The sequence below is a fragment of the Strigops habroptila genome, chromosome 2, assembly GCF_004027225.2.
Source record: "Strigops habroptila isolate Jane chromosome 2, bStrHab1.2.pri, whole genome shotgun sequence".
NCBI lineage: Eukaryota > Metazoa > Chordata > Aves > Psittaciformes > Psittacidae > Strigops > Strigops habroptila.
The window spans coordinates 54,985,811-54,999,839 of NC_044278.2; the positions used below are offsets into that span (position 1 = coordinate 54,985,811).

The following is a 14,029-nucleotide window of genomic DNA, read 5'->3' on the forward strand; positions in this document are numbered from 1 at the left end:
GTAAATCACCTCCCCTGTAAGAAGTTACATCACATCCACACACCTTTTTCTGTTGCTGGTGCTTGGGGCAAAGATGAGCAGAGTTCTATGCAGTACATGAGGCACAGACAGAGAGCACACTATTTAAAATAATTCTTAAAAGACACTACACAGAACCACAAGTCATTTCAGAAGGGTTTTTTTTCTCCTGAAAATCTAAATAGTTCAATAATTTTAAAAAGACATAAATTAAATATTCTTGGCCAAATGAATGAAAGAATCATTTGAAACTAGACCATAATATATTTTATCCTGTATAATTGAAGTATATATCCTAATATTAGCATAATGGACAGCATAATGTATGATATAAGCCCCAGATTAATCCTGAAATTTGCCGCAAGCCATCTCCATGGAAGAAATACTGTGGCTGAGAGGATCACGATCTGTTTAAGGGCTGCTAATGTACTGAGTGCACTTACTCAAATGGAGCACAATTAAGTTTTTGTCTATAAAGCACATTCTTGTTTAGCAATTACAGGTTCATAGATCTTACACAAGAGTCTGTATCCCAGATCCTTTTCGGTGATATGAAGACAGCTGCCGCAAACAGGGTGTTGCCCAACATCCAGTTTGCCAGAAGAGCTGGTGTTCCACCTGAGACTCTAGCTGAGGCAGACAGGCTCTTCAATTTAATGTTAAATGAAAATGCAATGTAATGACAATGAAATTTACAGAGTGTATCTTTTGCAGTTTGTGTTTAATAGTGCAGCAATTCAGGTAACAAGCTACAGTGCTGATTCAGCAAGGCATGTATGCACGTGCTAAACCCTACAGATTTCAGTGGGATTTAAGCAAGAGCAAAGAGTTAGGCACATAATTAAAATTAAGATGAGCTTTAACTGCTTCCTGCATCATAGCACAGCAGCCTTTACTTTCTTCCCCAAGTTTACAGGACTTGTTTTCCTCTAAAGAGGCACTCCAGTTCCCTTTGCTTCCTCATTAAAGTTGACAAGATAATCTGCCAGCATTTGTTTCCAGTTACATCTCTTTATCCTTTATCCAGGTCTCTAGTACTTGGCATGCTCAGTGGAGCACTGTTCCAAAGGTGGGCTCTTAGAAAGTTTTGCTCTGTCACAGTCCTGATGTGGAAAAGGAAAGACGAAAACTCACTGGGTAAAGTTTGTTTGCTCTTATCGCCTGGCCAGTTTTAGAGCCTAGGTAACTTTTTGACTGTAGAGGGATACAGGTTTTGTTTGGTTTTTTAGCTTGCTTAGTGTCTGGCATAGTATCAACCCTCTTTCACCATCAGTTTGAGCTGCTGCTGTGGCATGGGAGACGGATTGCTGAGGCCTGGGGTAGACACTGTCCTCCTTATTCGAGTGCAGCAGACCATCACAAACAGGTAGTTCGAGGTAGCAACGTGTTAATTTGCTATTGCACAATTCATCAGAATTTGTCTATCTGAAGTCTTATTTTACATTGTGGCACAGTCCTCTTCCAATTTCAAGCTTTTAACATTGATTTTGTGGGATGGCTTTATCTATGGTGCCAACCTGCCATGCACATTGTCCTTGTGGGTGAGAACAGTAGCTTTCTGGTGCTCCCAGGGAGACTGGCAAAAAATGAGAAAAGCGGGATCTCCAACAAAAATGTAGGAGACATCACCTACCTGGACCCTGGTGGAATCAAGGGCTGCAGCAGTGCTGGATTCTGCCTACATTAACTTCAGGGAATTATACAGGAATCTGTAACTGAACAATCCCCACACAGTTCGAGATTTTTATCAAACTTCATCAGCATCATAATGAGCCAGTGAATCATATCTAAACTACTCATTTAAATATTCAGTGTTAACTGTAAAAAAGTCCGCTGTCAAAGCAAACACAGGATTCCATTTGTTTTGCCTTTTCTTCCCTTTCTGTCTTTCAGCAGAATGTGCAATAAACATTCTAGACACTAGTTTTGGAAATACTGCTAAGTCACTGTAAGACTCTGAGGAATCAATTAGTTAAACTGTTGATAACACAAAACAGCAAGGGATTCTGCAGAGACAGCAGATGGAAAGAAAATAATAAAGAAGTAATTATTATTGGTGAGAGTTTAAACTCTAAAGCTTGCTTGCATGTCAGGAAGACTCATTGCACTAAGACTGGTTCAAATAATGTAATTTGTACTGAAGAAGCAAAAATGTTCAGGTCAGAAGTCAATAAATTAAAATGGTCAGATGGAGAGGAACTAGGGTGGAATGAAAGACATATTCTCTTGCAAAACAGACCCATTCACCAGAGACAAGTATGAATTAGGCAAATCCAACATGTGGAAAAACCTTCCTCTCAGTCCAGATAGATAGAAATATAGATTTTAATACTGTAAGGTGAAATCCCAAAGGAATTCCATGATCATGTGCAGAGGTAAGTACAGTCCATATAACCTACACAGAGTTTAGGCAAATTGATCTTGACTTATATGTCAAAAGAAGGGAAGAACAGCCATGTCATGAGAATCTGGAGCAGAGCTGGCTGGTGAGCAATGGGAAAATGGGAAATGTCTTTGAGTTAAGGCAAATGAAGTCTCTTCTCATTCAACCCTGTGCTGTTTTGGTGAATTTCAGTCCCTCTATTTCCAGGAGCTCAGGAGTTATTCAAACTGCAGTAACCTCTCTAAAAATTTTTCAGTGAGAGAGGTACTGGGAAAAAGCCAAATAAATAAAAAAGAACCAAAATGCATAATGATGGCTCATTTTGAGACTCATGCTTTACTCTGTTTCAGACTTATTCAGCAGGATCTGTGTCCCCAGCAGAACAGTCTGTTAATTGTCTCTGTTTTCAATTGGAAAAGGAAAAATCTCTCTCTCCGCTACTTTTGTAAGTGGCTGCACATCTTCAGTACAGGCAAACTATCAAAAAGTGCCCTTTTTTGAGTTCGCGGCACTCACTGAGATCCGCTGCTGTCAAACAAACTAGATTTGTGGGTAGGTTTCCTTAGCCTTAGCGTCAGAGGCCTACTACTTAGACATGTAACTCTGAGTTTGTCACCTAGAGCAATCTCTTTGTAGGCAGTGGAAAAAAACCTTTGGGATGGCGATTCATCTCAGATAAGCACTTTTGGATAGTAGCTAATGCAACCTATCTCAACTGTCTGCTTTTCTCTGTTAACTATAAAGTCAACAAAGAGCGACGAACACAATAGACAGACATCAAAACTTCAGCTGTCTAAAACTGACCTTCCAAAGCTGTTTTAGGTAAATCACGCCTTTTTATGCAGAACTGTTTATCATTGATTATTTCCAGCAGTTCTCTTCAAGTTATAGATGCTATGCATAAATGAAACCATACTCCATGCCAGAAAGAGCTTACATCTGGAAAGCAGCTAAGCCAAATCACCTCACATACATTAAAGAGGTGCCTGCTACAGCAGCTCAGCTTCAAACAACTGGATAAATTATATTCATGTTAATTATGAAGGTGAGGTATCTATTTAGATAAATATATTGAGTAAATAACCCTGGATCGTATCCTGAAAGAAATCCATTACAAATATTATTCAGGCATTTGAAAAGAGGTTCCAATTTAAATATTTTTGTAAGATAAGGGAAACAAAATGTTAATTTTATGTATTAAACTGGATCGTAGTCAATTTTTTATATTGCTTGTTTAAAATTATTTCCTTTTAAAATAATTTGCTTTGAAGTTCCTCTCTCTATTTCACAGCTATTTACACACCAAAGGACTAAAGAACAAAGAATAGAAAATGACAATCAAAGAATTAGGAAACATCAGAAATACACCCAGGTGCCATGAATGTAAAAGAAGTGCTCTAGAGAAAGGTCCCAAACCCCAGACTGTGAGCCAAACCAAACCAAACACAAATGTCTTCCATAATGAGCAATTGCACTTGGTCAAAATGTCTATGCATCTCTCTCAGTTGTGGCAGAGCACTGAAATACTTTCCACTGATGGGAAACTTGTCTCTCAGGGTGTCCTGCAACCTGCTGGCTGTCCTGCTGAGAGCCTGCACCAGCAACTCCCCATGAGAACACTGGTCATCTCCTACCAGTCCTGTGGGAAAAGCTGGTTTCCTAGTCACACAGTCATGTTCACTGCTTTCTGTTGCCCTATTTGTTGCCATTTCCACGTCATCTCTGTGCCAGTAGCTTCTTTCTGGCAGCCCTGGTCCTACCTCTCCCTGTTGCCAGAGTTAGTATGCCAGGCAGCAAGTCATTCCTAGCCTCCTTCTCCTGCTGTTGGGACCCTGGACCCTCTAAGGGGATTGTCAGCAATGACAGCTTCACCTCTTCAAGGGAATAGGACCCACAAACCCAGAGAAATAGAACATTATTCTTTTGCTGATGTTAAAAGAAAATGTTAACTCCTCTTTGACTTTCTGAGTCACTGCAGAGAAGACATTGACAATTTTACCTCCCGATTCTCACTGCTGTTCCTTCTTGCACTGGTGTTGCTGGGTTTCTTATTTGTCTGCATGAAGACAATAGCAGGTGTACTGCTATTTTGGCTGAGATAGAGTTCATTTCCTTTATAGTAGCTGGTATGGGGCTATGTTTTGGATTTGTGCTGGAAACAGTGTTGATAACACAGGGTGTTTCCGTTACTGCTGAGCAGTGCTTACACAGAGTCAAGGCCCTTTCTGCTCCTCACCCCACCAGCCAGTAGGCTGGGGGTGCACAAGGAGTTTTGAGGGGGCGCAGCTGGGACAGCTGACCCCAACTGACCCGAGGGATATTCCATACCATGACGTGATGCTCAGCACATGAAGCTGTGGGAAGAATAAGGAAGGGGAGACATTTGGAGTGATGGTGTTTGTCTTCCCAAGTAACACTTGTGATGAAGCTCTGTTTTCCTGGGGACGGCTGAACACCTGCCTGCCCATGCGGACCAGTGAATGAATTTCTTGTTTTGCCTAGAGTGTGTGCATGGCTTTTGCTTTACCCCTTAAACTGTCTTTATCTCAACACATGAGTTTTGTCATTTTTACGCACTTTTACCCATTTCATGGTGGATTAAACCATGATAGCAGGAAAGATTAACGGCCATGTGTGAATAGTTGTCAATGAAAACATCGCTGCAACACATTTGCTCTGCTTTTGGTATTTCTGCTGAATTAAAAACTTTTCTCAATCTTATCCTGGCAGTGGGACAAAATTTGGGCTGCAATAACGCTGGCAGTAAGGCGGGGTACAGCAGCATAGAACTAGCACGTGTGTGATGGTTCCTCTTTAACCTTGGCATTTCCCCAATCATATCAGACTGGTATGAGTGACTTTGACAGTGCCTTGGGCTTAATACCACTAGAGGTCATGCAATGTATTTATTATCTAAGCTGCTTTTGAAAAATGCTCTAATATTCCACAACTAGTGGATGTGGTTGTACTGACTATAGTTCCAGACACTGCTTTGGCCTCTAGATGTCCCTGCTTTGTAGGTGTGTAAATAACCACACCACAATAAATCACCCCATCTATTCTGTTGCCCAAGCTTGGGATTTATCTTGAATAGTACTCAAATGGGGAAAGATGAGGAATTGGAAATATGCAAATAATATTAGCATGAAAAGCCTGCTTTATAGAATGAAATATCTTATCCACTAAAATAAAGAACAAACAGTGAAAGACAGTGCATCAAATCTTTCATTATAATAGCACAAGTGGTGGCTTGTGTCTGACCTGACTACTGTGATGCTGATTCCACTAATGTATCTGCCTTGGACTTTTCCTATCTTGGGGGTACAGCTTGAGATAATATTGATTGCATCTTGAAGCAGCTGACAACTGCTCTCTATCTTTTGATTACAAGCCTTTTGGTGTCTTTCTCCTCTTTGCCTTTGGCCAGTAACACCCTTATCTGTACCACCCACATCCAGCTCCACCTGGAATAGGCATGCTTTTAGGGACCTGTCAGACATCACATCCTGTCACAACTTGCACCAGCCCTACTATCGTATTTTTCCCACAAGATGCACATATGTTGTGAGTAGGCTAAACTGTTGGATCTAGCACGTTTTCCCTTAGACCGTGCCACTGGTATTAGCCAGGGTCCAGCAGCAGCTAAAACTTGTCCAACAGCACTGCCCTCACCAGCCTGAGTTTGCTTATTCTTATTAAAACAACAACCAACTCTCAGCACTGGCATCACCCGCTTTATTCTGCACTCTTGTCTGATTCTCATCTTTCAGCTAGGCAGCCCCTTCTGCCTCCCTGACTTAGGGTTCTCCCAGGTTGGGGGCACTGGCTGCCTGTGTAGCCTTTTGAAAAACATATCTCCAAATTTCCGACGCAATTTGGCAGATCCTGCAAAATGAGATCAGTAACAGTCAATCAGTTTTTTAGTTTCCACAGTAGTAAGAATTTACAATTACATTGTTCTCCTCCTTTTGAAGGACCATTCTCCTAGACTTTTGCCAGTCTGGAAAACTCTGGAGATAAGTATTGTTACTAAACTAGATGTTACATTCATAATCTTATCATTGATAGTCTAATCTCATCTTATTTTACCACACACTGATAATCTCATCATTGTATACAAATACCTGAAGGGAAGGTCTAAAGAGGACAAAGCCAGGCTCTTTCCAGTGATGCCCTGCGATAAGATCAGGGGCAAAGGACACAAACTGAAACACAGGAGGTTCCCTCTGAACATCGGGAAACACTTTTTCACTGTGAGGGTGACTGAGCACTGGCACAGGGTGCCCAGGGAGGCTGTGGAGTCTTCATTGCTGAAGACATTTAAAAGCTGTTTTTGATGAGTCTAGGTGTCCGGCTTGAGAAGGGGAGTTGGACCAGATGGAGTTGGACCTCCAGCTGTACCTTCTGACCTCAGCTGTCCTGTGGCTACTGGCCAGTTAACTGACATTGTCACTCTCTTCATAAGGTATTTATTATCGATGCAGGAGGTTGCTTAGATTATACAAGTTGACTTTATTAGTATATTGCTAATAATTCAGCCCTTTCAGCAGAGGAAGTGTCTTTGGAAAGACAGCAGGCAATTTATACCTTCTTGCTAAAGCACTAGGCTTCTTTCGAAGCTGTGGAGCACAGTGTCCAGCATGATGGGAGCCATTTATCATCCAAGCCCACTTCTCTGTGTATGTTTTATGATCTAATATTTGTAGGAGAGATTGTTTTCCTGTAGAAGAAAATAGAAGTTTCCTGTGTGGTTTGGCATTTTGGTTTTGGGGTTTTTTTTCCAAAACAAAAGCAAAAGTAAGTACCTTCAGGCATAACTTCTCAAGATAGGTTTAACCTTTTTCTTTTACATATCTAACCGTGCCTCTGGGCTGCCTAGTTCAGATGAATCCAAGACGCTTAGCATAACTTTACTTACAGCGATTCACTTTCCAGCCTATGCAATGCCTACAGGAATAGCGTATTGAGTGTAATCAAGATTTAATCAAACATAATTTTGACTTTCTGTTACTCTATCAAGAAGAGAGCTGCAGGCTTTTCCAGGAGACCTTTGTCAAAAAATTTGGAATAAATGTAAAAATATCGAATAGAAATATTTTATCAGAAGTTTGATGCCACAACATCAAACCCAATCTTTCCTTCTTTGTACTTTAGAACTACATTCAAAGAAACCTTCCATAGGCACTCTTTCTGGTAGTGGCCACCTGACAGCTGGCAGTAACAGAGCAACCATGTGCATGACTACAGTTTCAAATCATGTTCACGTACTCCTCATAGGGCTAGACAAGATTTATCTTGTGCAGGAGGTCAAATTATAATTCATGTGCCTCAACCGAGGCTCACTTGCTCAGAACTTTTTCAGACTCTTCTGGCACAATTTGAGCAGCAGCACTCAGATATTCACTTGTTTAAATATTTATGGGGAATGTGGTGGGGAGTGATGAGTGATGAGAACAGTGATCACTTAGCTGCTTCTTTGAGCAATCATAACACTGAACGTCATAACCACGATTTGCACCCTCAAAGAGTAATGAACTGCCACCTTCTGAGGAATAAGAGAAAACCTGCCTTGTCCCCTGTAGAATGACACTTCCTGATATCACATACAGGTAGAAAGGAAAAGCAATATATTTGGGTATGAGGGAGATGGCAGAGCACCCTTCCATAGATAAAATTTCTAGTCATATCCCTCTCAGACACTTTGAAAGTTTACCATGACATAAAAGCTGTGAGATGTGGCTGCACAGCAAGTGACTTTTGCACCTTGCAAATAGCACAGAGCAGCTTTTACTCTAGCTAGACTGATGTCTAGCAGAAAGGCTAAAGTTGCTTTCTGCATTTGCACTGGTGGAAAATGGCAGTTCTGACATTTTCTTGGATATACAACACCTCTGCAGAACTGGTACTAACAGAGAAATATGTCACAATTGTTAGCACTTCCAACAAACTGGAGATTCAAGCAAATTTGTTTTTACAGTAAAAACATCACATGTTCTTCATAATTTAGCTGCAGAACACTTAGTTGTCTTTAAACTCACATCTGCAATAGGACGTGTTTTATGGGATCCCGGCACATAGGGGTATCTTACATGAACACGGGAGGGTAGCCCACAAGATGATCCCACTATTGCTGGAAGCTAGCTGTCAGTTCAAAATGGGTTGCCATTTTAAAGCACAGTGATGGGACATTTTGGCTTAAAAGGGAAGGAAGGAGAAAGGAAGGGAGATGGTAAGGAGAGCAGCTGGCATGCTAGCTGCTGTGCAAGGTTGACCTGTCTGCTAATCAACTTGATACTGCATTCTGGATTAATGTGCTAGAAAATTTGAGCATGCAAGGGAAGCTGCACAAACATGCCACATATTAAGATAAGGATTTGTTTGATTTTCCAGTCTGTTATAAGCACAAGCAGCTGCAAGGCCTTTCCCTATTGGAACCAGTCCTACAACAGCATGTTAGATCAATGAAAATCTCAAAACTGTTGCCTTTGTCAGCACAGAGGGCCCGTCTCAACAGACTTGTGTGATACAGAAAAGGTCTTGATAGAGTGCGAGCTCTTCAGTGTTACTGACAAGGCGTGGACAGTGTTACCACCAATAGCTCAGAGACAGCGCAGGGCCTCGCATTTGCCTCACATGACATTATTCAGCTCTGGGAATAAGAATAAACCTGAGGTATGTATCGGTTCATGTGATAACGATGGCTTCCATAACAAAGGAAATTATAAAAATGCTGAGCAGACTATTTGATGGTGATTCTGTCAGGATTAACTTTTTAATAAGAGAAGGCTGGTAGGCAAAAGGAATGGGGTGGGCTGATCCATATGTATCTCTATAGTGCATTGATCAGACTCATGTGAGTCAATCCTGTGAGTCAATCATCAACTCTATGCAGATGCACATGTTTATTAGCATTTAATACCAAAATCCTCCTGCATCCCTCCAGTTATGGCTGAACTCTGTTGAATGGCTAGCTTCTGTCATTTGCTCTGTTTCACTGCCATCTCATAGCTTTAGTTTTAAGCCTTTGATAGCTCTGTTGTGATCCCACTTGGACATTGCCTTCCATCTCCCTGAGCTCACCTCATTGTTTCTGCCCCAAGTGTGGCCTTTCAAACAGTGAGCAGATCAAAGACTGCTGCCTGGGACTAGATAAAAAAATAGCAAAGGGGAGGAAAGCAGGAATAGAATAAAATTATAGTTTTGCTCAGCAGCCAGGCTGGCTTCTGCAACATATGTGGTGGCAGCTAGGCAAAGGTAACATCAGGGTCCCACCTGTAGAGAACATGAAGGAGGTTTAGTGCAGAACAGCTTGGGAAAGCAGGTGGAGTCCGGGAGAAAAAGTTCAGAACACAAACTAACCACAGGGCTATTACAGTGATGGAGCTACCCCTGGAGGTGAAATTACTGGTGTTGCTAATGGACTGAAAATGCCACAGCAATCTGCTAGCTACACTGCTGTAAGGAACTGGGCTGTTTGAACACAGCTCTCTTACAAGGATGAAGCCTGGCTTATAGTGATGTAGAGACCAGCTCAAATTGATAGCTTTTTCTTGTTTGATATCATATGCTCCAGATGATCCTGCTTAAATGAGTTAAACTATCCAGTACCATACCACATGGTACTGATCCATGAACGTAAAAAGGCAGCAAAATTTTGCCTGTATGAATCAAACACACTGTGCATGCCAAATTCCCTGGCAACAACACATTAGACAGAACAGTTGAGAACTTAATTACATCACTATTAAACTTTGATGCCCTGGATGGACAGAAATTATTATACTCCCATCATGAGTTTGTGTCTGCGTTGAAGTTACATCCACATAGCCCAAAGTAAGGATTAGTTGTGCCCAACTTTGTGCACAACAATGGTGAAAAAATACTTTTTTTGATTCAGGAAAAAGATTTTGGGATGGTACCTACTGAAGTATTGATTTCAGTGGAAGTGTTCCTAGGATAAGGTGATACCTGTGCAGAGACTACAGGGGCAAGACAGCAGTGAAAACACCAAGAAGTGTGAAGGAAGAGGTTTAAAGACAGTAGCACTGACGTGTGAAACTGTAGATGAATGCTTTCCTCCACAAACAGTATAGATCAGCTAGAAAAAATCAAAATAATAAAATAAAACCAAGTAAAACTGGACTATTATGCTTAACTGTTAAAAGAATTGCCTGGATATTTCTCACTGTTGCTGGAGAGCAACAGGCATAGCGCATAGTGAACTGTGCGAATGTTGAAGGCTAAAACACAGGTTACTGCTGGAAGACTGCAGAAAGTAACTTAAGACCTTGACTGTGGCTCAGCTGAGAGGTGGATGAAATTACAACATACATGGAAATTGTCTTTCTAAAAAGAACCACCATACACTTAGTGATTTTACCCAGCGCTATTCCACACAGGAAAAAAACCAAACAGAAGAGAGCCTGTTACTGCCAAGCAGCTTTTTATTTTACAACTGTATCAGCATTACACATACCTAGCACTGTACTGCATACCTGTAGTCTGCTGTGAGGCCTGTAGATTTTATATCCTAAAGATATACATTATATTGTATGTAGGTTGCATATCCTAAAGATACATCATAAAAATTTGGTGGTATAATGCTCTCATTATACTATAAATGTTAATTTTGAACTTGAGATTTAACATAAGGCAGTCTTGAGGCAGGATTTTTTAATGGTTCACATAGATGTAAGAGCTAGGTCTTCAGGGCAAATTACTGCTTTTCATCTCTAAGAGGTTTACAAATGACGGCACTATCAATGTAAACTTTCAGCCCTGCACAATCAAATGTTTAAAGGTAATTGCAGACAATTATAGCAGATTTTGAGGGTTGTTGAGGAGTTTGCGTAAATACCATGTTTAAAAGGACTACATATAAATAAAAATGTGGATTTACATAGCTGTCATCTTGAAATGTTTCTAAAAAGGGGTCTCCTAAACAAAAGTATGTGTGACAAGAGACAATTCCAGGTCCGCTAGCAGAAGAGAAAGTCTGGAAGAAATACTCTTATAACTAGAGCACCCCAATAAATACCTTCAGAAATGGCCAGGCAGCAGTTTTAAGAAAGAGGACAGCACTAAAGGAGATAGCATCTGCTATATAACTAGTTAAACACGTGGCCAAACATATTCTGCTTTCTTCTTATTAGCAAAATAATGGCTAAAGTACATGTTAGAAGCTGTGAGTGAAACTACCAATTCTGGGAGAAATGTCACAGGAGCAGGAAGGTCAGTGCTGCTCACGCCACTGCTGGGAACTGGGAGGGGATTCCTCTGGCAGCCAAAGGCAAAGCACACTCATGCTGAAGCTGATAAAAACTGAGTAAACACGAGTTTTAACAGCATTTCCTATTTCTTAAGAACCAAACATTTTCATTACTCGGAATTCTCTGGTTTTGTTGGTAAAAAAAGAATAAAAAATTAAATTTGCAATTCAGTAAAGAAAAAAGCTAAAGGAGACAGTTCTGATGTTGGCTTGTTTGCAAAAAGCAAAAAGTGACCTTTCTTCTTTTCTTTCCCTCCCCAACTCGAGGTGATTTTGAAACAGCAGGCATCTGGTTTGGTGGGATTTTTTTGGTTTTGTTTTTTGTTTTTGTTTTTTAATAGCAAAGAAATTTCGAATGAAAAATACTGACTAGCTCTATTAATTTCCTACAATTGACTTGTTTCCTAGAAGCAAATCTCTAGTAGGATGTACTTAGATGGAAACCCCCAAGTCAGCAACTTGCGTTTAGTGCGTTTTCCTGTACCGGGGGGGGAAGAGAAAAAAGAAATAAAAGAAAAAAAACCACGAGGGAAAACAGTCGCGTGACTCTAATGAGTGTATTCTCACTCTTTTGGGAGAACGTCTGCAAATTCGTAGAGACCCGGCGCGACCGGTGCCTGCGTCTATCCCCTCCCAGGTCTCACGGACACCCGCAGCTCCCGGCCCCGCTCGGGCCCGGGCAGGGCGGGCTCCAGGGTGATGATTTCCATCCAGCACCGCACCCGTGGAGCCGCTGCGCACCGGTTTGCTGTGGGACACGGGGAGACTGGGGCGAGCACCTGAGGGTCTCGAAACGAATCCAGCCCCACCTCGGGGCTGGACAGGACCGTTCTCACCCACCCCCGGACCTCCCTCCGCTTCACCTCCACTGGGCCGAGCCCAGAGCAGGGAGAACACCGCATCCTCACGGCAGATGAGCCCACACCCCCCCAGCCGAGGCTGCCGGGGCTGCGCCTTTAAGGGGCCGTGGGAGGAGGTGGCGGGCGGGATCTTGCGCGCCGGGGCTGCTCCCTCCTTTCCTCCCTCCGCCGCCGGCCGGGCGGTGGGCAGTGCCCGCGGGCCGCCGCCGCGGGTGAGGGACGGGGAGCCGCGGCAGCCTGCCCGCTCTGCGGTCCGCAGCCATGGCTGTGCCCCTGCGCCGCCGGCTGCCGATGCTCCCGCTTCTCCTGTTGGCAGCCGGTGGGCTGCGGGCGGTGGAGAGGAGCAGCAGCGCTATGGAGGAGCTCGCCACCGAGAAGGAGGCGGAGGAGAGCCACCGGCAGGACAGCGTGAGCCTCCTCACCTTCATCCTGCTCCTCACCCTCACCATCCTCACCATCTGGCTGTTCAAGCACCGCCGCGTCCGCTTCCTCCATGAGACCGGCCTGGCCATGATCTACGGTGAGTTCCACCGCGCCCCGGCCAGCGCTGCCCGCGCCTCAGCCCCTCTCTCTTCCGCCCCTTCCCTCCCTGAGGGCCGGCGTCACGCCCGGCAGGTGCCGGCAGGGGCGCGGGCGGCGGCGGGCCCCGGTGCTCGGCTGCGCCCTCGCCGCCGGAGGAGAACCGAGCCAAGGGGCGGGCGGGCTGCGGCCTTGAACCCCCGTCGCGGCTGGCGGGCGGCAGTGCAGGGGTAGGCCGCGCCCCGGGGTGGGGGGGCACAGCCCATCAGCGCCGGTGCTCCGGGATCCTCTCACCCCGCCGGAGCCTTTCCTGTGTGAAAAGAGCGTGTTTAAACTTCGGTGCTGTGGGGTTTGCTCCTGACTGCTGTCATGCCGCTGCCACGGGTGGACCGAGTTTGCTCGTTACCGGCTGACCGCAGTGGTACTAGGCACTCTAGACAGCGCCCGCAGCTCGCCCTAAACCCATCTCGTGGAATAAGGACTGTACTCAGTCGAGTTTGTCACCTCCAGCCCTCTCTGTGCGTAAAGGGAAAGTAAATTCGTCAGCAGAAGCGGTTGTGGGGATGATGGTTTGGAGGAGCGGGGCTCTGCGCCGGTGCTGTTGGTGGCTGGCGCAGAGGACCGCAGGTGAGCCTCGGCTGGTGCTGCGGAGGACTCGCTCCGCTGCGAACGCGCACAGTTGTATTATGCGTGCGGTTTGCTACGCAGCATAAACGGTTGCGATGAGGAGCAGCCATCCGTTTAAAAAATGATTTGTCTGCTGGTGATTGGCTACTACTGTAGCACCGAGGGCATTTCTTCTTCATGAGCGGAGTCCGCTCCTGCTGAATGGTGTGAAACACCTACCCGGTGCTGGTCGGGATAAACATACTGAGGATAACCACAGATGAGAAATTCAGCACTCGAGGGGAGGGGAAAAAAGAACTCTTTCCTCCCTGATGAGTACTACTGCTCTTGAGAGCTATGTGATTGCTTGCAAAG

At 44.0% G+C, this 14,029-nt stretch overlaps 1 protein-coding gene across 2 annotated transcripts in view; it reads left to right on the forward strand.

Annotated features, from left to right (window-relative positions):
- Nucleotides 1-12,690: 12,690 nt before the first annotated feature.
- SLC9A7 (solute carrier family 9 member A7) overlaps nucleotides 12,691-14,029 on the forward strand; it is a 71,008-nt gene continuing 69,669 nt past the window's right edge. For both annotated transcript variants that reach the window (XM_030476801.1, XM_030476802.1), the window contains exon 1: nucleotides 12,691-13,049. In XM_030476801.1, the coding sequence (XP_030332661.1) occupies nucleotides 12,791-13,049 (259 nt within the window). In that variant the 5' untranslated portion in view covers nucleotides 12,691-12,790. The remainder of the gene's footprint in view (nucleotides 13,050-14,029) is intronic.